This window comes from Ixodes scapularis, unplaced genomic scaffold (assembly GCF_016920785.2).
Source record: "Ixodes scapularis isolate PalLabHiFi unplaced genomic scaffold, ASM1692078v2 PGA_scaffold2__306_contigs__length_199485367, whole genome shotgun sequence".
In the NCBI taxonomy this organism is placed as follows: domain Eukaryota; kingdom Metazoa; phylum Arthropoda; class Arachnida; order Ixodida; family Ixodidae; genus Ixodes; species Ixodes scapularis.
The window spans coordinates 198,301,420-198,329,404 of record NW_024609857.1 but is presented as its reverse complement, the minus strand read 5'-3'; the positions used below and the strand labels follow the sequence as shown (position 1 = coordinate 198,329,404).

Here is a 27,985-nt window from a genome sequence, read left to right as displayed (position 1 = left end):
CGCACGCACGCCGACAGCTGCCGAGTACGGCACCGAACGAGTTCACTCGTTTTCCAGTCGCTAGCTTTTGGGTATACAAGCAACGAGTACGGCACGGCATAGCGTACGCGCAGCGGTGGCCGCCGAGTACGCCACTGAACGAGTTGACGGGTTTTCCAGTCGCTAGCTTTTGGTTATACGCACTAACTCTTCCTACGTGTGCTGGATAACTACCACGTATACAGAATTAAAACAAAATCAGCTTACCTTCTATCTTTAGACGGCTAGCGCAACAAAGGTAGGTGCCGCTTGGACTGCGTACTCGCTGAACGAGAACGATCTTGGCGTCACGTCCACATAACGGCTGATTTCCAGTGTTGCCGGAACCTCGAGCGGCTAGTTTCGGTTTTGTCGGCCGCGCCCCAAACAAAACTTTGAGACGTCAATATCTTTAAAACTACGTACAATAACGAAAAAAAAATTACACCTTGCAATTCAGGGGCGCTAATTGCACTAAAAACAGCCATAATCCCAATATAGAAAGTATGGACCGGAGTTGCCCTTTAAAGGGTAACTGCAAAGAAAAAAAAGATTTTTTTTAAACAGCCTATTTGGGACAAGCATGTCACAGAACAAATGTTCCGCGAAAAAAATGATTTTTTTATCAATATTTACGCCACAGGACGTAATTTAGTAGAGTCAGAACCTCTCCACATTTGAAACTCCCGCTCTTTCGACCCCCGCGGAAGAGGAGTACGCCCCGCCCCTCACTCTCCTTGGGTTGCGGAGTTGAACGACGCAGCGTCTCGACTTCCGGCAAGATCTGGCAACTACGCCAGGCCGCGGTATTGTTTTGGTTTGATGCGGTTTGGCGAGCACATGTAGCGAAGACGTGACCGAAGAAGTACCCCTGTGATGTTCCCGGAAGACGGAAAATATCGTTTGTAATCGTCGTGCGTGCTTTGAAAGCGAAGGGAGTCACAGAATCCACGAGTGCGCAACCACAAGCCAGCGACAGCGCTGCGTTGGTTTCGGCGATCTCGTTCTGTTTGGTGCAACACGGCGATGCGACAGAGCTGAAACGTTCGTGGTGTGTGTAATGCGGTGCTATGTGTGTTATGCGGGGTTGACGTACAAAGGGGTCCAGTCCCGTCGTCGTCAGCTGATCCAGTAAAACTGGCCCGGGAGGACGCAGCGAGCGTTTTTAAAAGTAAATCTTCCTCCGTTCTGTTTCAAAATGTGAAAGATTCCGGACGCATACCGTAAGTAAAAGGCTGCGGGCGTTTTCAAATAAATTACGTTGTTTTAATTGAACAATGGACTCTGAATTGTTGTCCTAAATCTGCCGTTTTTATGCTTCGTATTGTTGGACTGCGTTTGCACAGCGACGTGTTGCGCTTGTCGTGCGGTGTGAATAAAGTTGGGCAAGATTTCGTACCTGTCTACAGATGCATGAACTGAGACCACTTTTTACGTAGTGAACATGGTGCTTTTTTTATTTTGTGTGTCTAGTCGCGGACGTTAGGTGCGCCCGGTGCGAATCTCGATGGAATCTGGAGCGATATGACGAGAACGTAACTGGACACGTTTGTCGCTACGCGAACGCCCGATTGCCTCCAGCCAAATAGCATTCCTTTCGGGGCGACATGGCTGCTAGAAGGCTCACTGTCGGGATCACGCATCTGACATCTCCAAAAAGTCAGCATTTGCACGCGCAAACAAGCAAAACAAACACAAAAAAAAAGCACGCTAAGCAAGCAAGAACCGCGCTATGAAAGCCAAAACCCCGCGTCGCTTCCTATCACTAACACCTGCGACAGCTGCTAAACACACACCACTTCACTTCAAGAAGTGTCACTCAAGCACCTGGGTCAGCACAAAACACTGATCACTTTGCCGAAACGATTAGTCGAGGTAGGCGAGACAGGCGGTAGCAGAGACTTTGGCGGCCATGAAAGAATGGCGAAGCTTTTGTTTGTTATGTATGAATCCAAACGGAAGTGCCCGTCTTGTAAACCTTTTGTAAAGAATAATAACTCTCATCACATGGGTTATTCTTTAAACGTAAAAATATGCCGCTCAAAAGGAAATTGCAACAAATAACAAAGGTTTAACAACCAAGATCTAAGCTGTCAATCAAAGTCTTAGCCAATGAGAGCCGGTTGGGATTAACGTCACGGAATCCCAACTTCGTGGCGCGCGATTTAAAACGGGCGAAATAGCCGCAAACTAAAATCAGTCTCACGCAATAAATATTGATGTAAAAAATTTTTTTTTCTCGCGGAAAAATTGTTTTTTGACATGCTTGTCCCAATTAGGTTGTTTAAAAAAAATCTTTTTTTTCTTTGCAGTTACCCTTTAACCACTCTGCCACGACTGCGGGACGAGTAGGGGGCTCTGGGATGTGGTAGTAACTCAAGAGCTGGGGATGTCATGGATGAAACGTTGCAGGTAGCCGCTCAATGTCTATACAGGAGAGGGCGCTGCGGTCAAATGCATATACAATCGCGTTAAACTTTGCATGCATTGGCTCAACATTTATAGACGAGAGGGCACTGCGGTCAAATGCTCAAATGCATATATAACCATGTTCCATACCACACATTCTCTTTCTGACTTGGACCGTTGACTTAAGCGGTGGAGATGCGTTCCCACGGCTTCTAGCGGATCCAAGTTGATCCGATAGAACCACAACTGGCTCTGCATTGCACCAACCATAAAGCGGTAATAATGAAGTCGAAACGCAGCCCGGAACTCAGCACTACCTATGAGCAATAAAAAAAAAATCAGCACCATGAGCACTACCTAGGAACAAAATCAGTATCATCAGCACCACCATGCTTTGCCCCAATCAACATCACTCACCACGTGACGATGCGGTCGTCATTTTTCCGCTTAATCCGGCTTGATGTGTTAGTTTGCGCGTGTTGGGGCTGAATAAAGTTGTCGGCTCTTGTAAGAGGTGCACCACTGCTCTGTGAATTGTGCCATCGCTTGCCTGATGTGCCCAGTGTAGAATCCGTTTTGTGTCAAATAAGTTTTGATGAACACGCAATATTTGTTGGGGCAGTTTATCGTACACCTAACGCAGAGCTAGACAGCAGGCTTGCCTTGCATGATTATATGCAAAGTTATCTTACAAGATTGCAGACCTATTATGATGGGTGATTTTAATCTACCCAACTGGCTTCAGTGTGAATCAGCATGCTCAGATGCACCTCTTGACAAGCTCACCCAACTTGTTCACTTGCCCACACATATTCATGGTTCAACTAGTAGCGTTCTTGATTTAACGTTTATTAGTGACCACCTGACATGAAAATACTCAACAAGCTTCATTGCGTGACACCTACCCTGCGGGAATGGGCAAGTTGCCGACTCGGGGAGCGCTTCTTTGAGGTTGTGCTCTGTCGTCCGAGATTGGGACACACCCATCTCACGCATGGGTACCTCCTACGGGCAGAGGCAGCTCCGAAATGTGAACACTGTAACGAGTCGTTGAGTGTCTTGCATATTCTTATTGCATGTCCTAAGTACCATCACGAACGCACCACTTTTTCTCTACCTTTTTCCGCAATCGCGTCGCCCGTTCCATCCGACATTATTATTGGGTGACGAACCTCTTGTGCCTCACCGTCAAGTTTTTAAGTTTTTAGATAGCATTGGCATCCTACATCAGCTATGAATTTTAGTTTGTTTTCATTTCTTTTACGTTTGCCTGAAGATTAGCGGTGTTAGAGAGCCGGCGATCTTCTATCGTCGGCACATTTTCCCATACTTCCTAGTGTGAATGAAATTCCTTTAGAATGCCTCAGGTTAGTGGAGCATTGGTTAAAAATTTCTGATATCTTGTAAGGTTTTAAACATTCATTCCCCATAATTTTAAAATTGAACTACCTACTATAGGTCTTTTCAGTATTGCCTTTAACTTACCCTGTGTTTGGCACACTATGGCCTTAGTTGCCGCTGTGCCATTAAAGGGACACTGACAAGGTATTTATGCTCGCCGAGGTTTTTAGTTGTACGTGACATATGAGAGCTCAACTACCCAGAACAGAATTTGCGGCTCGAAATTCGGTTTCTTTCCGCCCAAAAACCGCCGATCAAGAACTGGCCAGTTCGAGTCTCGCTCACTCTCTTTTCCGCGGTCACGGGCCGTTTTCTAAGGTATCGATGCGACCACCAAATTTAGTCAAAGTCGTGGGTCACTGAAGGCACACACTCAGTATTAAAAATAGAAAAAAATATGAAACCCATTTTTTGTGGCTTTTAAAAAGCTGCAAATACGTTGATTGAAAAAAAAAAGTTCCACAGACAACCGGAAGCATTCTGTGCGTTCGTCGTTTCGCGTATCGTGGGACTCGCGGGGACGGCGATACCAGCGGACGACGGGCGTGGGACGTCTATTTCAGAACTGTTGTTCGCGGTACCGGCGAATTCTGTCTACCTTTAAAAGAGAAATCTGGGACTGATCAAAAGAATTGGTATTCATCCAGTACGACACGCCCGACCACCAAGCCGATTTGCACGAAGACGTCGCCGAGCCGTTGCTCCCTTCTCGTGGCTGAAGACGTCACTCGCGCAAACGTCAAGCACGACGTGTCTACTTCTAGTTGAATATGCACGCGTACGATTTCTTTACTAGGTGCGAATGTCCCCAAAGCGTGGTGCTTCCCGACTTCGACCCGGGAGTGCTTTTGCTAGAGGAAAATCGGCAGCAAACTTTCCAACTTACAGTTTACCAGCTGAATTATTACTAAGGAAAGAGATCCACCAGTAGAGAGATGCCCCAGTAGCTCAATGTGAAAGACGTCCGCTTCAGACGCGGTAAAACCGGGTTCAATCCCCCGGAAAATTTTTTTTTTTTTTTTTACATTTTCTAATGTTTACATATCTTTTTTTTTTTTTTTAGAATTCATTGAAGAAACAAACAAAAAATAACAAACAAAAGTTGTGGACGACACTTCGCTGAATTAAATGGTATGGGATTTCGTTTTTGACACCTGCGAACTCAATGTAATCCCTCTCCACAAAACGCAAGGAGCATATAAATCAGGTAGCGTCCGCTTGCCGAGGTGCCCGTATATGTTCTACAGGCATTGCAGCCAGCCATTGCTCCCGATCCCGTTGATCTTTCGGAAACTCTGTCGCACATTGCCCTTTTTTTTCGGATGCAGGACATGTGAGCCAGCTCTTCACGCAATATCTTGGGTTTATTCTTTTCGGAGCCGATCATGGAAATTCACCACGGGCACTCACTACTCATCTCCAACTCCTCAATGTACAAAACAACTCATCTTGGAGTACAGAACAACGAGCGGAACAAACGTAACTGCAAAAGAATCGCACGGCGAGCAGTTCCCGCACGCTGCATCGCACGCCGCATGTCGTGTCGTCTGCTACGAAAAGGAGAAAAAAAAAAAAAAAACGCACGGTAGGGTGTAGCCACGTGACTTCCGCCACTCACTCTCTTCTCTCCACTTTTCCGACCTCCATCGGGTTTCGGTTTCGGTTTCGAGCAGTTGCGTCTTTTGGCTTTATTAAAAAAATATGCGACTCTGTTGCAAAATATTAATTGGGGAGTCCTCCGACACCATAATGAAGCTCCTGGCAAAAAATGGAAAAAAAATTTTGGGGGGTGTCAGTGTCCCTTTAACCCCTTGCCTACTAATAACGAGTGTCACTCATGCCGCCATTTGCGGTCCATAAAACCCGACCATGAGTGTGACTCGTGTTTCGGTTTCAGAGCATGTTTTGTGAGCTCTGCGGCAGATGGCAGCACTACCCCTGTTGCTCCTGTTTACCTTGGGTTCTTTTCTTGTTTGCTTTGCCTTTTGACAGAGAGAGGGCGCTCCATTGACAAAAAATAAGCGCGCTATTGTAAGCAAGCGCGCCAAAAACATGTCTTCGGCGCGGAGGTCTGCTTTGGCGGACGAAAATATACAAAGACTTTTTTTTGAAAGTGATGAATGCGCCAGTATTTCTGACGACGAATCCTGCTGCCTTTCCGATTACTCGGAATCCGATGAGAGTTCAACGGACAGTGAGAAAAGTGTTGAAAACGATGCGAATCCTGGAAGCATTTCATCGACTTCGGCGTCTGCACGTCAGTGGAACTGGGAGAAGAGGGACAACCAGCCTGCTCAGTTCACCTTTGTAGAAACCCCGGGTGTGTCAGCAAGGGTTCAACGCAGTCTTGGTGAGAAGACAAGCGCCTTGTCGACCTTTTCCGTGTTTGCAAGTCATGATTTTTGGTTGTCTGTCTCCGGACTATAAAACTCGCGGAAGGCCATCCAACGGTGACACTCCCCTTCGCTTACAAGCAAAGTGTTGGGGTCACTTTGTGCAACGCATCGCACCCACTGAGAAGAAGAAGAACCCAACGCGGGCGTGCAAAGTGTGCACAGCCAACAAGAAACGGAGTGAAACTACATGGGAATGTGGACAATGCAAGGTGGCTCTTCATGTTCCTGAATGTTTTCAGCGCTATCGTACTGTGAAGAACTACTGAAGAAGAGGAGACGACCAGAAGTCCTGGTATAGAGCACGAGACTACGCCTGAAAGCCAATGAAACGTTTTTCTTTATTTTGACGCAAATTGCTTGATTTAAATAAAGCTTTCTGTACGATCTTTAAAGAAAAAAAAATGAGTAGGCAAGGGGTTAAGCACCTAATCTTCTTCTTCTAGTGACCATCTTCCGGAGTGTGAAGTACAGGTTGATGTAATTGAGGGCACATCCGAGCATAAAATGACTGTCCGTTTCATCCCTGTCCGTGACACAACTTGCCATCTTTCTTCGCATTCCACATTTCTTACCTTCAATAACGTAGATGATGCGAGTCTATTATCTCATATTTCCCACGAATTTTCCTCTTTTACCGATCATGCCCCGAGTTAAACTATCAGTGTAGACAATCTTTGGTATAGGTTTAAGCAAATCATTGACCATTGCACTAAAGAATATATACCTACGGGACACAAGCTAACAAAAAAGCAGAATCCTCGAATCAATCGGAAAATTGTTTATATGAAGCCTAAAATAAAAAGAAAGCGAAAAGCATTGAAAAGCAAAGGAAGTCCACAGGGTGGACCTATTTATTTATTTATTTATTTATTTATTCATTCCCTCAGGGCCCGAAGGCATTATAGAGGGGAGTGGACACACACATCTAATTGCACACAAAGACAAACAGTAATTAGGCGGGCAAGCATAAAAATCCAAAAACAGAACATTGTTAAAACAAAAAAACACTGTCAACCAAAATCCAAAAAATATTCGCAAAGTGCAGCTTTGAATCCGGCATTCTCGGCTATGCTGGCAACAGGTGCGGGAAGGCGATTCCAGTCCAGTGATGTCATGGGTATGAAAGACTGATGAAAGCTTGAGGTGCGACACTGAGGGATGCCAACTTTATTTTCATGGTCGAAACGTGATGAGACGTATGATGGTTGTGTTAACAGATGCTGACGAAGATTTGCATTGTGGTGGTAAATTTTATGAAATAAACATAGACGAGATATTTTTCTACGTAGGGAGAGGTCAGACAAGTTTAGGGTAGTTTTCATTGCTGTTACGCTAGATGTGCGATGATAGTTATGCAGTATGAAACGAACAGAACGGTTTTGAGCAGCTTCTAATGATAATGCAAGCGTTATACCGGGGTCCCAGATAGCGGAAGAATACTCAAGTTTGCTGCGGACCAATGATTTGTAAAGAAGTAGTTTTAAGGACAGCGGGGCAAGAGAGAAGTTCCTTTTTAGAAAGCCCAACATGCGGTTAGCGTTTTTAATTATATACTCAATATGAATGTTCCATGAGAGGTTGTTAGTGATATGAACACCAAGATATTTAAATGAGGACACGGATTCCAGCTCAACAGTTCTTATATGGTACGAGGGACAGGTGTTATTTTGACGTGATACTCTCATGGATTTGCACTTGTTAATATTGAGTTCCATTTGCCATTTATCACACCAACGAGAAATATTGTCAAGGTCAGACTGGAGTGCAAGAACGTCAAAATCGTTAGTTACTTCAGAATAGATGACACAATCGTCTGCGAAGAGACCAACTGAGGATGAGATATGCGAAGGAAGGTCATTGATATATATTAAAAACAAAAGAGGGCCGAGTACTGAACCCTGGGGGACACCAGAAGTCACAGGAGAGGGGTGCGAGTTAATGCCATTAACATGAACAAATTGAGAACGGTTAGTTAAAAAGGCGTTGATCCAAGTCAAAACATGAGAGTCAATGTTCAGCTTACTGAGTTTATACAAAAGGAGCCTATGTGAAACCTTGTCAAATGCCTTAGAGAGATCTAAAAAAATGCAGTCAACCTGAGATGAACGATCGAGGCAAGCGTGAAGGTTATGCGTAAGTGTTAATAGCTGAGTTTCGCATGAGAACAGTTTTCTAAAGCCATGTTGAGCAGGAGAAAAGAATGTATGGGAATTAAGAAAATTAACGAGATGCGAATAGATTATGTGCTCTAAAATTTTGCAAGGGACACTTGTTAAGGAAATTGGGCGATAATTACTTGGGCTGGATTTGTCACCACCTTTATGGATAGGAATCACCTTCCCCACCCTCCAGTCCTCGGGAAGGCTTCCGAGTTCGAGTGATTGCCGAAATAGCTTTGTTAAGATAATAGAGGAATACATAGTAGTGTTTTTGAGAAACTTCGAGTTAATATTATCAATTCCACACGATGACGATAGTTTAAGGTTCGCGATGACTTTCACTATACCGGCACATTCTATATCAATGGAATTCATAGCACAAATATTGTATTCATAAACATCCGGATAGGAATTAGTGGTTACATTCGAAAATGATTTTGTGAATAATTCGTTTAGCACAGCTGCACATTCATTCGCCGCTATCGTCTCATCATCCTCGTTGTTCAGCACTACGTCAAGCCTCTCAGAAGGGTTTACGACGTTCCAAAATTGTTGAGGGTTGTTGCGCAACATAGTGGGTAAAGTACATTCGAAAAAACTGCGCTTGGCTTCGGCAATAGACGTCTTATACACTGCTGCAGCAGAATAATATGCTGCCCAACGATGCTCTGCATTGGGAAACACGGATAACTTTGCAGCACGAAACATTCTTTTTTTCCTATTTGAGAGCCTTCTGAGCGTCTGGTTGAACCATGGGGAGTGAGTGTAATTACGTACAGTTCGTACAGGTATATATCTATTTGTAAGGGAGGCAACTTTTTCTTTGAACAACATCCAATTATCCTCAACCGAACGCTCAGAAAAATTACGCAGATAATCGCTTAAAAAAGTACCCAATTCATGATTAATAGCTCCAAAATCCCCTCGGGCATAGTCAGATATCCGTTTTACTTGCACTGGAGAGCGACACACCGGAACAACAAAATCAAAGTGGAGCAATGAATGATCACTGAGACCAGGTAGGTACGTGAGAGACGATATAAGCTCGCGTGACGTCGTCAGCACGAGGTCCAGCACCGTGGCCGAAGAACAAGTAACCCGAGTAGGCTGCGCAACAACCTGAGTGAAGTTAAAATCGGCGCACAGATTTATGAAGTCATTGGATTCTGTGGAAAACGTACTTAAACAGGGGCCGTCGTTTGACCACGTAATGTTCGGATAATTAAAGTCTCCTAACAGTAAGACTGGGACGTCAGGGAAACGGATTGTGACAGCATTTACGACGTCATGAAGGTCAGACACAAAGGTAGAACTTCTCGAAGGAGCACGATAGCAAACGCCCAAAACATATTTACGATGATTTAAACAAAAGCAAATCCACAGGATCTCCAGATTTGTGGCAACGTTTACAAGAAATGAAGAAACATTATCAGCCACAGCAATCATAACACCGCCGCCACTTTTATCAACTCTATCTTGCCGATAGATATTAAACTTTTTTTGACAGTGCAAAATTTCACTGTTACAAATCTTACTTGTCAGCCAAGTTTCTGTCAAAACAACAAAACTAGCATTTGATGAGTCAATTATTGAACAAAGGTCGTCCCGTTTATTGATGACACTCCTAATATTTGTAAAAAGAATCGAGAGTTGCGCAGTGGACGATGTCTGAATAGGGCCACCACCCCTCGCAACATGCTACAATGTAGGTGCTGCATGACTGGCATTTTGAGTTTGGTTATTTACAGCGATAGTGGGTGCAGACACGCCGCCACTGCGCAGGTCTGCTTGTCGTACACTATTAGTGAGCGGATCATAAAAGTAGCTTGTTTGGCCAATAAGAAGTTTGTTGTACCGGAGTTTGAAGGTTGCATTTTGAGATGTTCCGAATTGAAGAAGTTTCTTTCTTGCCTGTCGTGTCGCCAGACAGAAATCCTCGTTCACTGTAGTCCCGGCGTTTTTCAGCGTCGAACGGAACGATAAAACCTTGTCTTTTAGTTTGTACGACGCGAATTTCACGATAATCGGTCTGCATCGGTCGTCCGAGAAATATCCCAATCTATGGGCGCGATCGATGCTCTCCGAGGTTATCTGGGGGTCAACTGTACGAGATAGAATTTCAATAATTTTACTTCCTGTTTGTGCCCACGTCTCCGACCTTGAATCCCCTGTTACCCCGTGAAAAATTAGGTTTTCGCGTCTCGACCAATCTTCGAAGTCATCCAAGCGACTTTGCAAAGACGCGTTGTCTTCTTGCACAGATTTGATTACTTCGCGTGCCTCAGTGAGTTCTTTCCGGATATCAGTTGTTACCGACTCAACAGAATCAATTCTTCGGCCAATTACTTCAATTTTACTTTCGATTAGTGTTTGGTTAGCTTTGATTTCGTGAACCGTCTGAATCAGGCTACACTGGCCCTCTTCTATCTTGACTGAGCGCGTCGAAAGATCCTGGAGAAGCTTCAGCATCTCAGCGAACTGTTTTGCCTGAGCATCCGTCATCGGGCCCGGGTTAAGTTCGACGTCCCCAGCCAACAGCAGTAATACATAGCGTACGGAGTAAGCACAGTCGGCAACAATACATAACAGTTTGACTATTCTTCCAGAATTAGTCAAACTGTTAAAAGAAAAGACAAAAGATGGAAAGATAATTTTTTAATGTGACCCTTTGTGACTTTCTAAAGAATTCGCCCAAGAAATTCTGGAACCGTGTGAATTCCAAAAAATCTAAATGTCGCAGTTAATCTCCTGATGAGTTAACGAAGTAAGGCCGAGTTTAACAATTACTTTCACTCTGTTTTTACGAAAGATATTGATAATATTCCCTGTAACCTCAATGCTAGCGTTATTGCCTTAGAACCTTTATTAATAACCGAATCAGGAATTCTCAGTCTTTTGCTCAACCGTGATAGTAAAAAAAGAAGTGGTCCCAACAATATTCCCAATGAGTTTTTAAAAAGATATGCTGAGTGGATGAGGAAGTATTTCTATATAATTTTTGGAAACCTCTATTTAATGAATTCACCGGGACCCGCTAATTATTTCGTTAAATCGGGAATTTCGTAGAATCGAAGAAGGGTGACCTCGCGCATAGGCTGCGCGGAGAATTCAAATTTGTTGGTTTAATCGGGATACAGTGTAGACCGCATATAACGTATGTCGCGGGAGTCGCGAAAATCTGCACTATAAGCGGTACCGCGCTATAACCAAAACATTAATTTTTCAGCCCAAAATACATGCTATGAGACAACTTACCTTCGTAAAAGAATTTATTTTATGTTAGATGAAAAAAAAAGCTTAGTTTGAGGAAAGTCTTTATTTCACCAGACTAGTACAGTTTTGTCTCATGTGTGTCTCACATTTTGAAAGAAATTAGCGGCTTTTGCCTGGCGCAGCCTTTTAACGGCGTCGCGGGTTGCGGACGGACGTTGCAAGCGGTCAGGATTACTAACCCTAATCACTTTTCTCCAGAGATGAAAACGCGTGAAAATTCGCATCCTTCATACAATACGCGCCAGTAACACCTCGAACTTGAGCACACGCATGAAATGCGCCAAATAAGAAATCCGGGCGATGCTCGAGGACACAAATGCTTATAGAAATCACGGAAATCACCACTGTAGTCGAATTAAACAAACACGACGACACGGGCGTTTCTGCCGTCTTGAGAGCGCCGCCACGACATCGCTGCACGAGTAGGTGGATCTTCCCTTCTAGCACGTGCTGGGTTATCATAGCGACACACAACGAAAATTCACAGTCAAGGATAGCGCTTTTACGCAGAACGATGAGATGAACGCCGTCTACGACGACGATCACGACCGACGCCATGCTTGCGGATAGCAGCAGCCGGCCCGCGACCGGCATGCAACGCGCGCGAACACTTCTCCGACTTCTCCCCGATCTGCGATTGGTCTGTCGGTGGGGTTGTTTGTTTCTTTGTTTCCACGCAGCGGAGGGGCGGAGGGACGCACGCACGTGAACGACACGTGCGTGCGTCCCTACTGAAGCCTCTCTCTTCGCTTCTCCCCACTTCTTCGAGCAACATCCTCGCCCCGCGCCGTCAGCACCGTTATCTAGTGTCGCACAGGGAAGCGTGCTCGCTGCTCCGGTCATCGGCGCGGTCGGCGGGCTGTGCCAAAAACCGCACAATAACCGGTATTTCCCTTCGCGCGCCTGCATTTTAAGCGGTATGTAAATACATGGAGTTCTATGGGAGGCGAACCGGTGGTTTAAAAAAACCACGTTATACCCGGTCCTGCACTATAAGCGGTTACGTTGTAAGTGGTCTATACTGTATTCGTAAAATCAGGTTTTGTAAAATTGAGGTTCAACTACAGCACCACCATCACTTCATTCCTAAATCACCTAGATTCTCTCTTACATTGCGATTAATAATTTAGGGTGTCTCGATTATGCAATTTTTGTGATCCTTGTGTTATATGTATTATATTTATGACGTTTTACTTGTCCTGTCTAATTAGTTTGACACACAAGCATATTTATGTGAATGATCTACTATGATGTTCTATGCAAGGTGCATGTACTTTTTTGTGCGTGTTTAGTCCCGTTAAAATCCCTTGCGGGATGACAGTATTTTTAAATAAATAAATTTTGGCGATTGCAACCATGGCTTATTACTGAGAGGATACCTGCGCATGTAAAAATCTGCGAGGGCTGGAAGCAATCGGCCATTCTCTCATCAGGGTTGCCCAAGTATGTTCCCGTCATTTGACTCCGAAAGGACAAGGTCAAGTTATAAGCAGCACACCTGGCTTGCAGAAGCAAATTTTCAAGTAGCGTTTTGATTCTGTTATCATGTCCCTCCACCTTTTTTGCAGGCACTATAGAAGAAAGCAAGAAAACAGAAAAAAAAAACTGCATTATTTTGGTTTAAATATATTTAGTTCTTTCAGGTGTTTTTTATTGCACATTAACAGACGCTCACGTATGCTTGTATTTGACCATGTCTCGTAAATGATGGAATGCTGCTGCACTTCTGCTCGCACAGCCGGCAGAGGGTGCCAGATGCCAGACTAGACAAACTGGATGTCGTGACATAAAGACTACCGTAAAATCCCGTAAGGGCGCCCTCTCCCGAGAGATTGCCCATCCTGTTTTTCTGGCCTAATATCCCCAACATTAAAATTCCTAAACAAGGGCCACCCCCACATTTCCGTCCCACATAGCATGATTTCTGACTGGAATCGCATTAACCGCGCAATCTGCAGTGCCGGTATGCGTGTGACGAGCGAGTTCCCAGCATCTTCTCGCATTTTTGTTTGCAATTGCACGCACAATATTGGTTCCCGTGACATGCGAGTTCCCGCGTTTTTTGTCCGTGATCTGCACGTGCGATGTTGGTTCCCGTGGCATGTATGTTTGTGGCCTGTTTTTGCGTGTTTATGGCTCTATAAAACACAAATCTGCTGCATCTGCAGTGTGCAGTGTCCTTTCACATGATACAGAAGTTCGTAGCGAATTCCCACAGGTTTATGGCATTGTCAAACATGAATTTAAAGTGTTCGCGATCTGCGGTATCAGTTCCCGTGTCACGTGGTTTGTAACGGGTACCTGTGTGTTTATCATTAATTATTACAGAGAAGCTGTTATGCGCTAGGACCCGGGAAAAAATGCATCCGTGGATGTTGAGAAAACGTCGCCATTGGTTGTGGCAGGTATGAATAAATAAAATAAAAAGAGGGGGCAGCCAGCGTGAGTCAGCCTTCCTTGGCATTATTCGATAGTGAGGTCCTGATCCCTTGTTATCATCTCTAGGCATCGTCCTCGAGGTCGTCCTTGAGGTCATCCTAGAATTCGTCCTTGAGGTCGTCCTAGAAGTCGTCCTCGAGGTCGTCCTAGACGTCGTCCTCTAGGCGTCGTCCTTGAGGTCGTCCTAGACGTCATCCTCTAGACATCCTCATAGACGTCGTAAAAATAACAGCTTTGCTTGTCCTTCATCTTCCCAAGAGGTGGAAGGGCTCTAGAATTTTTTTTGAAGTTTTGCTATCTCATCATTTAGGAGTGTATCTGCTCCTAAAGTGGATTTTGCGGCATAAATATTGCGGTGGACAAAAAATTTCCTTTGGAGAAATTAATTTTTGTGACGTACATGTTCTATCTAGGCACTTTCAAATATATTTCTTAGGACTCGAGCGTCTCTTTAATGTGCCCCTTTTGAACTCCGTTACTGTCGGGTGCACGAGGCCCATTTGTGTCCTCTTTCCCCCCCCCCCCCCGACAGGTGCAGCCCCGGGACGGGGGACCCCGCAGGGGGGGAGGCGGCAGCGGGGGCCCCCCTGCTGCACTGGGGCGGGGCGGAGGCCCCCCAGGTGCAGGCCCTGCTGCTGGGGGCCCTCTCGGGCCTGGGGGACCCCGACGGGCTGGCCGGCTGCCGCTGCCTGGCCCTGGACGCAGGACCCGTCTGGCTGCGCTGCTCGGAGCAGGGCAGTCGCTGGACCGACCTGCTGGCCCATGCGGACCTGCAGGCCACCGCTTGCAACGCCCGCTCGGCCAGGGTGAGGACAACACCCACGCGGGAACGCGCTTGGAACGCGTCTTCAACCGGCGTGTCTATCGTGTCCTCGAGCATGGTCCCTCTATCCGCCCAACGACGCGGTAGGAGCGTCGCGCCGTCACCAGCAAATTTCCCAAGGTGGTCGCTACAGGCGCCCATTCTGCTGTAGCTCGCCGTTCGGCCGGACGGCCCACGGGTACTTCGATGGCCCGAAGTTGGGGTCTTGCGACGACGGCGATGCCAAACACCTTGTAGACTAATAGAGCGAAACTCCGGAGTAAAATAGGAGACGAGAGCAGAAAGCGATCTTGGGGTCAGGGAGTGGACAACGGACTATTTTCGCTGGAAATGCAGCAAGTGGGTCTGACCCGGTAGAGAATTTGATAATCTATGAAATATTTCTTTTTTTGATGAATCATAGGGAGCACAAGCTCGTGATATTGGCCGTCTTGGTCTTTTGATGTCAAAATGCAGTGTGCTGTATAGACTTGTCAGGATTTGCTTGGCAATTTTGTTCATTTCTGTAGCCTCTGTCTTGGGTTTTAGAAATGTTAAACTTTAACCAGCTCACCTGCCTTATTACGTTATCTTCGATTTTGTACAATCTAAATAATTAATAACTTTTTCTGAGCATATTGAGTTGTTTGTTTTATTTCTACCGAGACATCTTATAGATGTCATTGACTCCAAGTTATCATAATTGGCAATAAACATCAATTTGTGATGAGATTGACTTGAAATGGCTCTAAATGACTAGCCGTGATTATTATTGATAATTATCCGATTTTTTCGTTTATTTACATATATGAATTGCTTCAAGTAGCTTTTGTTGGCTATTAGCATCTTCTTTGACCAGATTAACCTTAAATGGCTGCCAATGGCTATTGACCCCGTAAGGGATGACGTCACAACAAGGCGTCTGGGTCCAAACAAACTGTTGCTAGGACGTTGCTATGGACTAATGCATGGAGACTCCACATGAGGCTAGATTTTTGCTTACAACTAAGTAAATAATTTTTTGTAAGCAACCTAACTTCTTGACATCTAATTATGAAGATGTTCCTGCCATCTCAGTGTCGTATTTCAACAATGAAAGCCATTTCTGAAGTATTACACTCCGCTTTGCTTTGGTAGCAGGCAGATTTGGTGGCTTCTGTTGCAGCGGGCGTCTTCATTAAAATGCGTTGGTAAACAAGTGACAAAAACAAGTGGATTGCCGTGGCCATAGAGGCCTCCGAATGTGCGTTTTTTTTTTTCTGTGAAGAACCCAGCTTAATTCAAAGGGGTGAAAATGCCGTAAAATCAAACCACGTCATGCAGATCACTTACGATAACGACCTGAAGTGCATTACCGGCGTAGTGCAGGCCAGCATGAGAAGCAAATTGTACGCCGTCAAGGTAATTCGTTTATTATTATTATTATTGAGGTTGTCAGGTTATTAAAGAATTCCATGTCTATCGCGATTTTTCAGTAACCATTCCAGCGATGGTTACAACCAGATACAACGCACCCTCGCATAGCAGAAGTCCGCAAACAAAATTTGGGATCTCGACCGATCGCCTGATGTGCTTTTCTCACGAGTGCAATGCAATCTTTTAGCAGACGGTCATCTCGATCAACGCCCGGACTTTCGATAAACCATATTTTGCATTGCACCCCACTATGAATTCCTATAAGTGCCTGAGATTCATTATACTTCAAACAAATGCAATATCAGAATATCGTCCTTATTCAAATGACGGTGCCGGCTTGGCCGGCCAGCGTGTGGCAGACAGCATACTTCCAACATTCGTCGTCTGCTGCAGGCATCTTGAGGACCGGAAGTTGCAGTCGTAAATATTTCAGAAACAAGCGATTACCGGCACACTTCTGTCGAAACATATATATGACATTCAAGCTTTCTATATTTGTGATCTTTAGAAGTATAAGTCCTACTCCTGATTTTTGAACAGTTGGGTTTTCGTAGCGAAACATAGCCACAGGTATTTGTCCATAACAACGACCCTAGCAACGGTTTGTTTGGACCCATGACGTCACACTTACGGAGTCAATTAATGAGATAATTGACAATTTCAGTGTCTATCGTCAAAAAACTATCACAATATTCAAGATATTTATTTGCTAGATATGTATCAGAATGCCTAGAGGGTGCGGCTATGGAACATTTTTTTCTATAACTTTTCTCTTCTGCAAAATTGGTGAACTTTTTGGTCTTCTGTGTTTTGGACGAAATGTACACACTTTTTATAAAAGAAATCCGTAAAGTGACAAAAAATTCCATAGCCACATTCCTTATTAAATTTCAGTCGGGAAAAGGGAAGAATGAGCCTCCCCTGTTTTGCCATTATCAAACGATAGATTGACTAAAATGGAATTTATACCAAAAAGTGGATAGGAAGAAAATGCGTTCAAAGTACTCCAAACCCTACCTTTTCTTTAGCTTTGGGGCACAGAAAATAATTTATAAAAAACTAACTATGCAGTGTAAATTAATTAAACTTTTCTGGGATACTATCTAGATGTTGGTGATTGTAAATATGTCATTTTTCAAAATCAACGTTTTTGCAGAATTTTTTTTTTTTTTCTGGGCAGTGTCTCCCCTTAAACACTACGCTACACTCCAATGTTCCATGTAGCCGCTCAACATCTATACAGGGGAGGGCGCTGCGGTCAAATGCGTATATATAATCGCGTTAAACTTCGCATGCATTGGCTCAACGTTTATACACGCGAGGACGCTGCGGTCAAATGCTCAACTGCGTACATAACCGTGCACGATCCATACCACACATTCTCTTTCTGACATGGACCTTTGACTTAAGCGGTGGCGTTCCCATGGCTTTTAGTGGGTCCAAACTGATCTTCTAGAAGAACCACTGGCTTTGCATTTCAGCGACCATAAAGCAGTAATAATGAAGTCGAAACGCAACCCGGAACTCAGCACTATTTATGAGCAATAAAATAAAATCAGCACCATCAGCATTACCTATGAACAATAAAATCAGTGTCATCAGCACCACCAGAGCTTCGCCCCAATCAACATCATTCTCCACGTGGAGGTGTGGTCATTTTTTTTTTTGTATGAAGCACTGGAAAGTTACTTGCATGCGGTAGCGCGATCTGTCCTTTGCTTGCCATGATGTCTGGATTGCAGAGTTGGCGAAGTGGTCGTGGCACAAACGCCGCGATAGTTTTCATGAAGCAGTACAATTTACAACGCCACGTGCATTGTCGTGAGCACAAACACACCGGACCACACTCACTATCCAAGGTTCTATGGATTCAGACATGGATTTATGGCTGACCTCGGCTATTGGCGATATCTGGCTCGTGTTATTTAAGAGGGCGCGGTACCTCTATTTATTCGTCCGTTTCAGCCACCAGATGGCGCGCGGCTCGAAACGTGGTTGAACGCGCAACTTCTAGATGGCGCCAGTATCGAGGTGTGAAAAGGCCCGCGTTATCCGCTGCGTGAAATAGATCCCGAAATGTGCCGTGTTCTCCCGGCGGAGGAAGTTTCTCCCTCCCTCGCGCGCGCTTGGTATGTACGCGCAGTGGCCGAGTCCGGCCTCTGCGCTGTGTGATGCAGTGGCTGGCGCTCGTTTCTGTTCGGAGGTAGGAATCAAAATGCCGGTCCCCTTTTTCCGACGCTCGTTTCTATAGCTTGTTTTTCTTTTTTTTATCTCAAGTGACCTACAGTACCGCCTGTTCGAAATCGTCCTTTGCGGTGAGCAATTGAGAGTCAGGTTAGCATTTTATTTGGGTCAGCACTACACATTCAATGGAGACCTCGGGCGGCGATGTAAATATGCATTGCTCCCCAAAGTGTGTCCAAGGTGCGCAATGACAATTGGAAAGGGTATTGAAGGCGCGCGACCGTCGGTTGGTAAAATACGTGCGTTAGATTCACTTATTCAGTCTAATCATTTTTGCCAACGTATTTTATCTGTTTCGACAAGTGACATGGTCGAGTCTATTGATAACCTTAGCTAGATTGGACGTACGGAGTGTCCGGGCTTTAAATAAATTTGCTTCGTTTATGTGAATGAATAACTGTTTTCTCTTTTCCGTGCTCGGTGCTATGCAAAAATCGCTGAGATGCTATGGTAGCTCAGTGTGGCGGCGTTTTGCACGCTGACTCGGTATTGCATTCGCTGTGCACAATATGTGTTCAGATGGAATGTGCCAAATCGTATTTCCGATCGATATGATAGATTTACTTTGCTACAGTGTTAATTATATTTTCCTGATTTAAACTGAATCGTCCCTGATCTGAGCCTAAGTTCAAATTCGAAGGGCGGACAGACTTAGCGTCGTAACAGCCGTAATGCGCAGAAAGAAATTAGTACCATGAAAGAAAAACAAAAGGATACGAGGTGGCTCAGTGTTATAGAAGTAATAAGTGTGCAAAAAATGCCATCGTACGTGTTTTTTTTTTTTTTTTAACTTTCCGCATCGCTGGGAAACGCTCAAGGTACCAGCAAAGACAGCGAGCTGGCGTGAAATTTCCATCGAGCGGAAAACGAGTGTCATTTTTATTTCATCATGCGCTTTCATTTTGATATGGCTCAAAATGGGCGCGAAATAGTAACAGGTAAGGCAACAAAATTTAGATGTTAGGTCTGGAGCACCGCCATACTCAGCCGTGTTGGGGGCATCTCTCGCGAGTCAATACGGCAAAGGTATTGCGCGTCGAACTGTACGTGAGAATTATCCATTTCAGCGAAACCTTGATTTCACAAAACTATTGTGGCTCGAGTCGTGGCTTCCAGTACTTGGAAGCCACGAGCGAGAAATAAATGACAGTTGATTTTGAAGGACAATCGCGACGTGGAAACCCATAAAAGACAGTTCCAATAAGACGAGAGCTTCCCCTTCTCTTCAAGTGCGTGGGTTACGCTCTCAATCCTGCACCTGTGGTAACACTGCAGGCTCCTAAAATCTAGAGTGCCTTCATGTGCGCTTCGCGCACATGAAGGCTCCCTACTAAAATCGCTTTGAAAACGTTCCTGATCGCAACAACTTTTTTTTTTTTTGTCGAGGCGCTATTTCATTTTTTTTTCTTTTTGTCTACCTTGATACCCCATCAACGCAAAAACTACCATAAACTAAAAAAAAAAAGAAATAGTGGGCATACAACGACAACGCACCCACTGGGACCCGAGTCAAGGCAAGAACAACTAACTACTAAAAGGGGAAAAAAATCAAGTTCGCATACACAGACAGAACGCCTCCATCGAAAGAAATGAATCATGCGCTTGTTCTGCCAGTCTCGTTGTGCGTCAGTCAAAAGCCACAAAGGAGGAAGACAATCAGCGCCTACACCACTTCCCTGCCCCACCACCCCTAAAAAGAAGAAAAGAAAGGTTTCTTGGGCGCGCGCGCGGTCGCCCAAGCGATGACCTTGGAAGGGTATGCGATTGTAGCACGTTTGTCCCCCGGTTGTGCCCCTGTCCCAAATGCCACGGTCCGTTTCTCCCAAGTGCCCGTCTTATCTTCCCGAGTATCAACTCCGCAGTAATTCTGAATCATTCCGATGCTTTCCAACGTTGCAAAACTGTTAGACGAATATTTGCACAGAAGTATACACTGTTCGCAGAACTATCTACGGTGCTAAAATTCAAAAGCGCCGTGTTGGATTCGGGAACTCGTGTAGGTTTAGCTTATTGTTGGAACATTCTTAAGACCCTTTCACACTCTTGCGACCGAGTAAAGGCGCGTTCACACTCTTGCAACCGAGTACGACCGAGAAAGACTTCTTGGGACCGGATGCACTGAGCGGAGCTGGTCCTAAGAGATCGCAAGAGGCTTAAAAACCGGTTTGGTCTCTCTCGGTCGCACTCGGTTGCAAGAGTGTGAACGGGCCTTAAGACCGGGAGAGACCAGACCGGTTTTTAAGCCTTTTGCGACTTCTTAGGACCGGATGCGATGCAGCGGAGCTGGTCCTAAGAGATCACAAGAGGCTTAAAAACCGGTCTGGTCTCTCTCAGTCGTACTCGGTCGCAAGAGTGTGAACGGGCCTTTATTCGCTCGATGAACTCCACAAAACGTGTAAATATTAGAATGAACTTTCCAGAGAACAATAGTTGTTGTCGAGGTTCCAGGCGACCGGACAGGTCGCAATTATTGGCTGATTAAAAATTTTATTTCATAATCACAATCGTATCATCAAGGGCACGCCATTTCCTCATCACTTCTTCTACGAAAAGAGTTGCTGTATTCGTAGCACACACAGACGGAAACGGTTGAGACTGTGCCCAAATAATATCGTCTTTTGGCAGGTACTGCGCAGCGATTGCACACAATGCCTCTAACATAAACATGCTGCTCCACATGTCTATTCACAAGATGCAATACATCGTTCTCCCAACTTTGTTGAAATGGGCATGAAAGCGCGTAACCGTCACTTTTTTGAAGTTTTACTTAGAAGTGAAGTGTTTACCGTAAAAAGTCGTGAATTATTTATTTTTTTCCGTTCCACTACAAAGCTCGGTTCACTTCAATTTTTGTTTTTATGTCGTCTCTACAGCGCTTTTACGTCGGTACTTTCGTGTTAGAGGACATCACATGATGTGCGAAAAAAAACAACAAAAAAAAAACGGTAGGATCGATGCTGCATAACCTTTTTTTTTGTGGACATCAAGAAAGAAAAAAAAAGATAGTAGTTGTCTTCACTTCGCACTGCGTGTTTTAGCACGGAAGTTCCTATTTGGTTATGATGTCTTTACTTTCTTAAAAATTGTATACAGTAATTTAAATTACCGAATTACAAAAACGTCAAAATTGTATAATTTCTTTTCGTTGGGACGCCATGACGACAGCGACACTCGTGCTCCCTCGTGGTTTTCGCCAGCATTTCTACGATGAATTGCCAGGATCGCGAGATGCAACAGCGTGACACTCCGTCTTCTGTGACGTGATTTGTTGCACTTCGGGCCCACTTTTGATGTATGGCCAGCATAGGACGCTAAACACACCGGTCGAAGACGCGCTGCAGGCGCCGTAGTACTGCTTCTAAAAGTAGCTGTCACGTGCTTTGCTCCGCGACTGTGATTCCCTCACAGCAGCTCTGACTGAGGGTTGCCAAATTACGGTGAAACGGAGTATAGACAAAACAGACCGGAAACGAGCTGCCAGCATACGTTAGTCAAACTCCAACAAAAAGGATTAGTTTCTTCCTAAGCTGGACTACATTTACCGGGCATCTTTAGAGCTGCGAAGCTCAAAATCACGCGTACTCATAAGATTTTTTTTTCTCGCGTGTTTGTGATTTTTATGATGTCCTGCAAGCAAGAAAAAAAATATATATGGTGAAGTCACTCCGAGGGGGTACCGATAACTGCGAGCCACGAACATGAAGGATTCGCTAACATCCGTCAAGAGTGTGAACGGTAAATCGTCACGCAAACATATTCTCACAAGCTGCAAATATTTATTTGGCTTAGCAAGTAGAATACTAGTATACTAACGACATGTGATTATTGTACACAAGATACCATTTCTCGGTTCTTCAAAACCATTTCCCTAGTCTGAACGGTCGCGCTACGGGCCGCGGCTAGCCGTGCCCTCGATAGACTACGGAGCTGCGTTGTGTCGTCTGCTACTGTACCGCCAACAGGAGAGCGATGGCTCTGTGTGTTCCACAGATGCGTGTTGCGGTATAACTCTGTACGTCTGTCCTAGAGGAAGACAAAAAGATAGGCTCTGTGACCCCCTCCTAAGCTAACAAAAACAAACAGAAGTATACTCGTTTGGACTGAAAGGTTTACAAAACAGTGACCAGACATTGGAAAAGCATATGTCACAGAACTTGGTTTATGAAATGGCATCATTGTTTCGAGCAAGAAATCACCTGCTCACCACTGGGACAATGAAATCGTCACTATTTATTGCGTCAGGTATATTTGTGCCCATGAAGAAAGATCTGAACACATCCTTCTCCCAAAGTCCTATGTCGAATAATAAACACTTTTTTAAACATCTATGCACAAATAACTCATTTTTTTCTACACTTGTATATACACGTTAATTAAACGAAGTCAAACCGCATTTTTGATTAGATCTTGATGTCTACACCAACTACATTCATATTTTTTAGGGCTTTATTGAACGATAACTTCAACTATAGTTAATGGAACACGATGGCTCGATCTCAACAAAAACCTCAACATGCGAAGCTTCCACAGACGGTCGCTTGCGAGTATTCTCAATGTGAGACTCCAGAAGCTTTCGCTTGCCATAGAGAGCTTGCTTTCGACTACAGCACTGCACGGGCCCGGAAAGCGCGGAGCGCGCTGCTGTGGGGAGAGGTTGACTTACAAGATGACGTGTTACGTGGTCACGTAAGATGGCGTCATTTCGTGCAGCGTGATCACGTAAGGTGACGTCATTTCGTGTAACGAGATCATGTAAGATGACGTGTTTGTGTCACGTGATCACGTAAGATGACGTTAGTTCGTATGAACTGACGTCATCTTACGACAACGCCAACAACATTAGTGCCGTCCGGAACCATTGACCTTAGAAACGCGCCTCTTCGCTTGAAGAGCTGATATGCGTTGATTGTTATTTGTTTCTTTTGCCTACTACAGACCATTCAAAAACTCGCCTTTTGGGTGCCACCAACTTCGTCTACTGGGCTGTGAAGCGCGTTCGAGCGTGCGCAATACCTCTCTAGGCCGAAAGATTGTACACTGAGTATGCGTTCACAGCTCAATGACTGAGGCATTTTTCGTCAGGATAGATGCTCCCACGAGAAGAGCGTAATGGACATGTGAATAGAATTGGAAATTTGAAATGTTCTTGTCCAATCGCATTTTTCTTTGGTTATCAACGCTTTTTAGCGTCATCACAAGACGTTCAACCCATAATACACTGGTGATTAAAAAATAAGCACCGAAAAACATGCACCGATTTTCGCTCAAAAATAAACACCGGAAAAAACATACCGTAATCATTACCCATGTCACCTTTTTGGGTGATATGTGAATTTCCAGAAGAACAGCGAGTTATCACCCCCCCCCCCCCCCCCTAGGAATACCCTGACTACAGAGCAGGCGACCTGTTTTTCCCCGCGTTAGATTGCGGTGACCACGAACCGTACGGAGGTCACAGGACGTCCGTGAAAAATAAAAAGGAGGCAAACAACGATCTACTCTGTGCACGCTTCATCCCCGATTTCCACGACCCCAAGACCGAAGGACGTTAGTGTGAAGGATAACGATAAAATAAAACTTTCCGTCAAAAAAAAAAGCCCGTTTTTAAAAGAAAAAAAAAGTAGAAAAAAGCACAACGCGTTGACGGACCGCGAGGTTGTGGAACACCTCGCGGTCCGCTTGCCACAGGACGGTTGTCTTCGACCCATAGCTCCAAGGTGAATATGCCACTTGCGAAAACACGGAGACCTACCCAGCGAGAACCAGGAAAGCAAGACACGCACACTGACGCCTCGGCGTGCAGAATGAAACAGGATACGGGCGCGGAATACGGCCGCGGAAGAACACCTCGCACAGTGCCGATCCAGCCGATCTCCGAACGGACGATTTCGCATTTCGTGGACAGCGAGCGCCACCGCACGGGAGAGAGAGGTACCTTAAAAATGGCGAAAACAAGCACTGACACCTTGGTTCTTTATATTTGCTGTAGTTACGGAACAAATCGACTGACATGAATAATTTGAATATTATTTGATTTCGTAATAAATTTAGAAGACATTAAGCGCAATACTTCTTATGTTTGAATTTAGATAATTTTGTAAATTCGCTCCGAACGCAAGAGTGCCGAATTAGCCGATTTTGACCATTTTCATGATTTTTTAAAGAATATAATTAAATTTATGATGAAACATTTGTTGCGCTTAGTGTCCCGATAATGACTCAATGTCTTTAAAGCCGAAATTTTCAAGAAGATCCGCCCAGCCGTTATTATGTGAGAATTTTTTTAATTTGGTGAAAAACCTCATGTATTCTCTATGGGGCTCTGAGGTACGCCCCCTCTTAACCGCTTGATTTTCCGGTTCATCAATTTGCCATTATTCCTTTTGTTTTTTATTTCTGCCCGTTTTCACTGATAACAGTGAGACTTGCTTCCTTCGCCTAAGAAGCAACTACAATGTATTATTAATTTTTAAATTCTTTGTGACACCCTCTATCGGCAGAACTATTGCGCACGGAAAGAGACGGCGCAAATTCAGTGCGGCTGCGCGGCGCGATCGCACAATCTCCAACTCTGCTGTGGCTTGCCGACCCGCCTTCGCTTGTGCACTTCCGTTTACAATCACGTAATTCCATTCGCCCGCATAAAAACATTTTGCATAAAGTCAGTGCAAGTGTGCGACGCAATCTTCGGTATTGTTGCTTGCCGACCCGCCACTGCTTGTGTACTTTCGTTTATGTTCTGTAAATTCACTTCTTGAATGGTGTGTTACTGACTGATCTTTTATTTCATGTTTCTTATCAGTCACATGCAGCTAGTGTTGGGTAAAGTACACCTGAAAATTGTACTTGAAGTAAAGTGTGAATTAAATGATAGGTTGTGTACCTAAAGGTAAGTAGTAAGTACATCAGGAGCAATGTACTTGAAGTAAAGTACTATATAAATACAATGTACTTCCAGAGTAATATACAAGTACTCTTTAATGCAATCTTTCATGGTACCCTTTCCGCCCCTATACAGTGCTTCTCTTTTTTTTTAACTGGTAGGCATTGTCCCAACCGTAATTGAAGGCGCATCAGTTATTTTCAGAAATGGCTATGAATATTGGATAAGGTCAAGCGGTCACTTCCTCATCCTCCAAATTAAGACGTCAGTTGCGAGTAAGCGCTTGTCCTGTGTTGTCTCCCTCTTGTCCTTGTCTTTTGCGCTTTTTAATTTTCGTAATGTTTAACCAACTAGGCCAACAAATCATTTTGCTACATTTTGTTTTACTCTGGCTGATGAACAATTGATTTAACACAATCAACTTATAAGGCACTTGTTTGTTGACAAAGCATCATTTTGTCACATAAATTTAACATGACCAAATTGGGGGAATGTGCTTTCAAGTCCGGAGCTGTACTTTCCTCGTACAGTACCAGAAAAAAATACTTCTACTAAAGTACAAGTACATATGATTTTTCTAAACCTACTTGAAGTAACACTTTAAGTACAATTGTACTTAAAATACTTCCCAACACTGGTCTCATGTGTGGGATCTTTCTTATTGCAATAAAATTGACCTTTTCATAACTGTTTATGAAAAAACAATCCAGTTGTGTTTTGATTGAGCACTCTTGATTAATTCACATCAAATAGAAAATATTTGTTTTCAAAAATGTTCTTATTCAAAACTACTACCGTAATATCCCGAGTCATCGCCCACCGCCCTACCGCCTGAAATTCGTTAAAAAAATGGGGTGGGCCATGTCTCGGTGGGTGAGCACAAACACTTGGACAAAAGCGGAAAAAACCGCCTATTTTTCTCTGCGTATCTAGCGCTGATGCACAAGAGATACATCTAACTCAAAACTCGATTTAGTTTCATTGTTTTATAGAAAAAAATGCTCACGAAAGAATATTTTACTATAGCGAAGTCCGTTGCTTGCATACGCGCTAGAAACACCGCCCATCTGCATATAGCACGAACGTTTGTTCCGTGAAAGAATGTCACCTTTATGTTCTCCTAGTTAGTAAAAAAAAAAGAAAGAAAAGTCTACAAGAAAATAGAAAAACCGACCAGGTGCAACGAGCGAGCGAGCGAGCGGACCAAAGAAGCGACCAAGAGCAATGCTGGGAAAGCGGGAAAGCCGGCGGTCGTGTTGGCAAATACTTTGGCGTCGGGCCAAGTCGGGCGCCTTGTCACTTGCAAGCTCTTGCGCAACTTTCTTGTTTGGTGCGTACATACGTGCGTCCGTGCACGGCGGGCTGTCAATGCACGGTTGGGACGCTCTGCAAACGTCTGTGTAGGACGTTCCAGCAAAGCTTTATTTACGCTTTGGCTTTGCCTAAAATATTGCGCAACCGCGGTCGCGACGGGCGGGAAGAAGGAGCGGGTTCGCGATGACCTTACTTCGGCGGAGACAGACTTTGACCTAACACTCCGCGGTTACGTTAACAAACTCTTATTTTGTTATCTCCATCGTTTTCTTTTCGCACGGATACACGACCACTTTGGGGTCGCTCACGGAGGAAATGCGTAAACAAAAAGAAGTGTCTTTCCCTCCTTCGTTTTACTTTGTCACGGACGTCCTCCAACTGTAAGGTCCCCGGCCGCGTCATTCGGGTAGGATGAGTGTTCGCGGATCGCAGAGTCCGCGCTGGGGTATTTGAAGGGGTGGGCAATGACTCGGTGTTTTTTCGAAAATCGATATTGGCCCGAAAAATGGGGTGGGCGATGGCTCAGGGATGGGCGATGACTCGGGATATTACGGTATTCGTATTCGAAAATATTCTATTCAATTCCTAACCTTTATTATTCGATTGGATTCGCTTCGAAAGATTTTGATATTCGCACACCTCTAGTCATTAATGAAGATTTGTTCAACCCTGGCACAATAACTGCTTGGACTTTCTCAAAACTACCCCTTGAGCTTCTTTACACTAAACAAAATTTTTACCTCGGCTGCGACAAAAAAAAGGAAGAAAACGAAGTAGTGAAATGAAGTTGGCACCGCCCACGTTGCTCCACCCTGTGTCTGCAGCGGAAGATTTCGCTGCCACCGAAATCGAAGTTTGAACCGTTGCGATGAACCTAAGTCGAATGTCACGTTGCATGTAATCGAACATGGCATTCGACAAAAAAGACAGCAAAATCCCGTCTCTGTGAGTGTTGAGAAACAGACATGTCGTCCGTGTCTGTTGTGCTTTCTATTTTACATGACCGCGCTTTGAATATTTAAGAATATTTAAACAGCAAACTTTCCTGCTTAGTTTTAGAGGTGTTTTACAAACCTCGTTTGCCGACTCCAAATCAAGTGCATAGAAATCGCTGCAAAGCAGCGAGATTGTTTTCTGGCTTTCCAAAGTAATTAATTTTTTATTAAATATATGACGTTAGAATGAGAGCTCTGTGGTGCTTTCAGCTTTTGTTGTTCACTGTTAACCATAC

General features: G+C 44.5%; 1 protein-coding gene across 1 annotated transcript in view; it reads left to right on the top strand.

Annotated features, from left to right (window-relative positions):
- LOC8039133 (serine-protein kinase ATM) overlaps nucleotides 1-27,985 on the top strand; it is a 397,758-nt gene that overhangs the window by 251,395 nt on the left and 118,378 nt on the right. Inside the window, exon 40 of the mRNA XM_040208992.3 lies at nucleotides 14,628-14,901. Within this exon, the coding sequence (XP_040064926.2) occupies nucleotides 14,628-14,901 (274 nt within the window). The remainder of the gene's footprint in view (nucleotides 1-14,627; nucleotides 14,902-27,985) is intronic.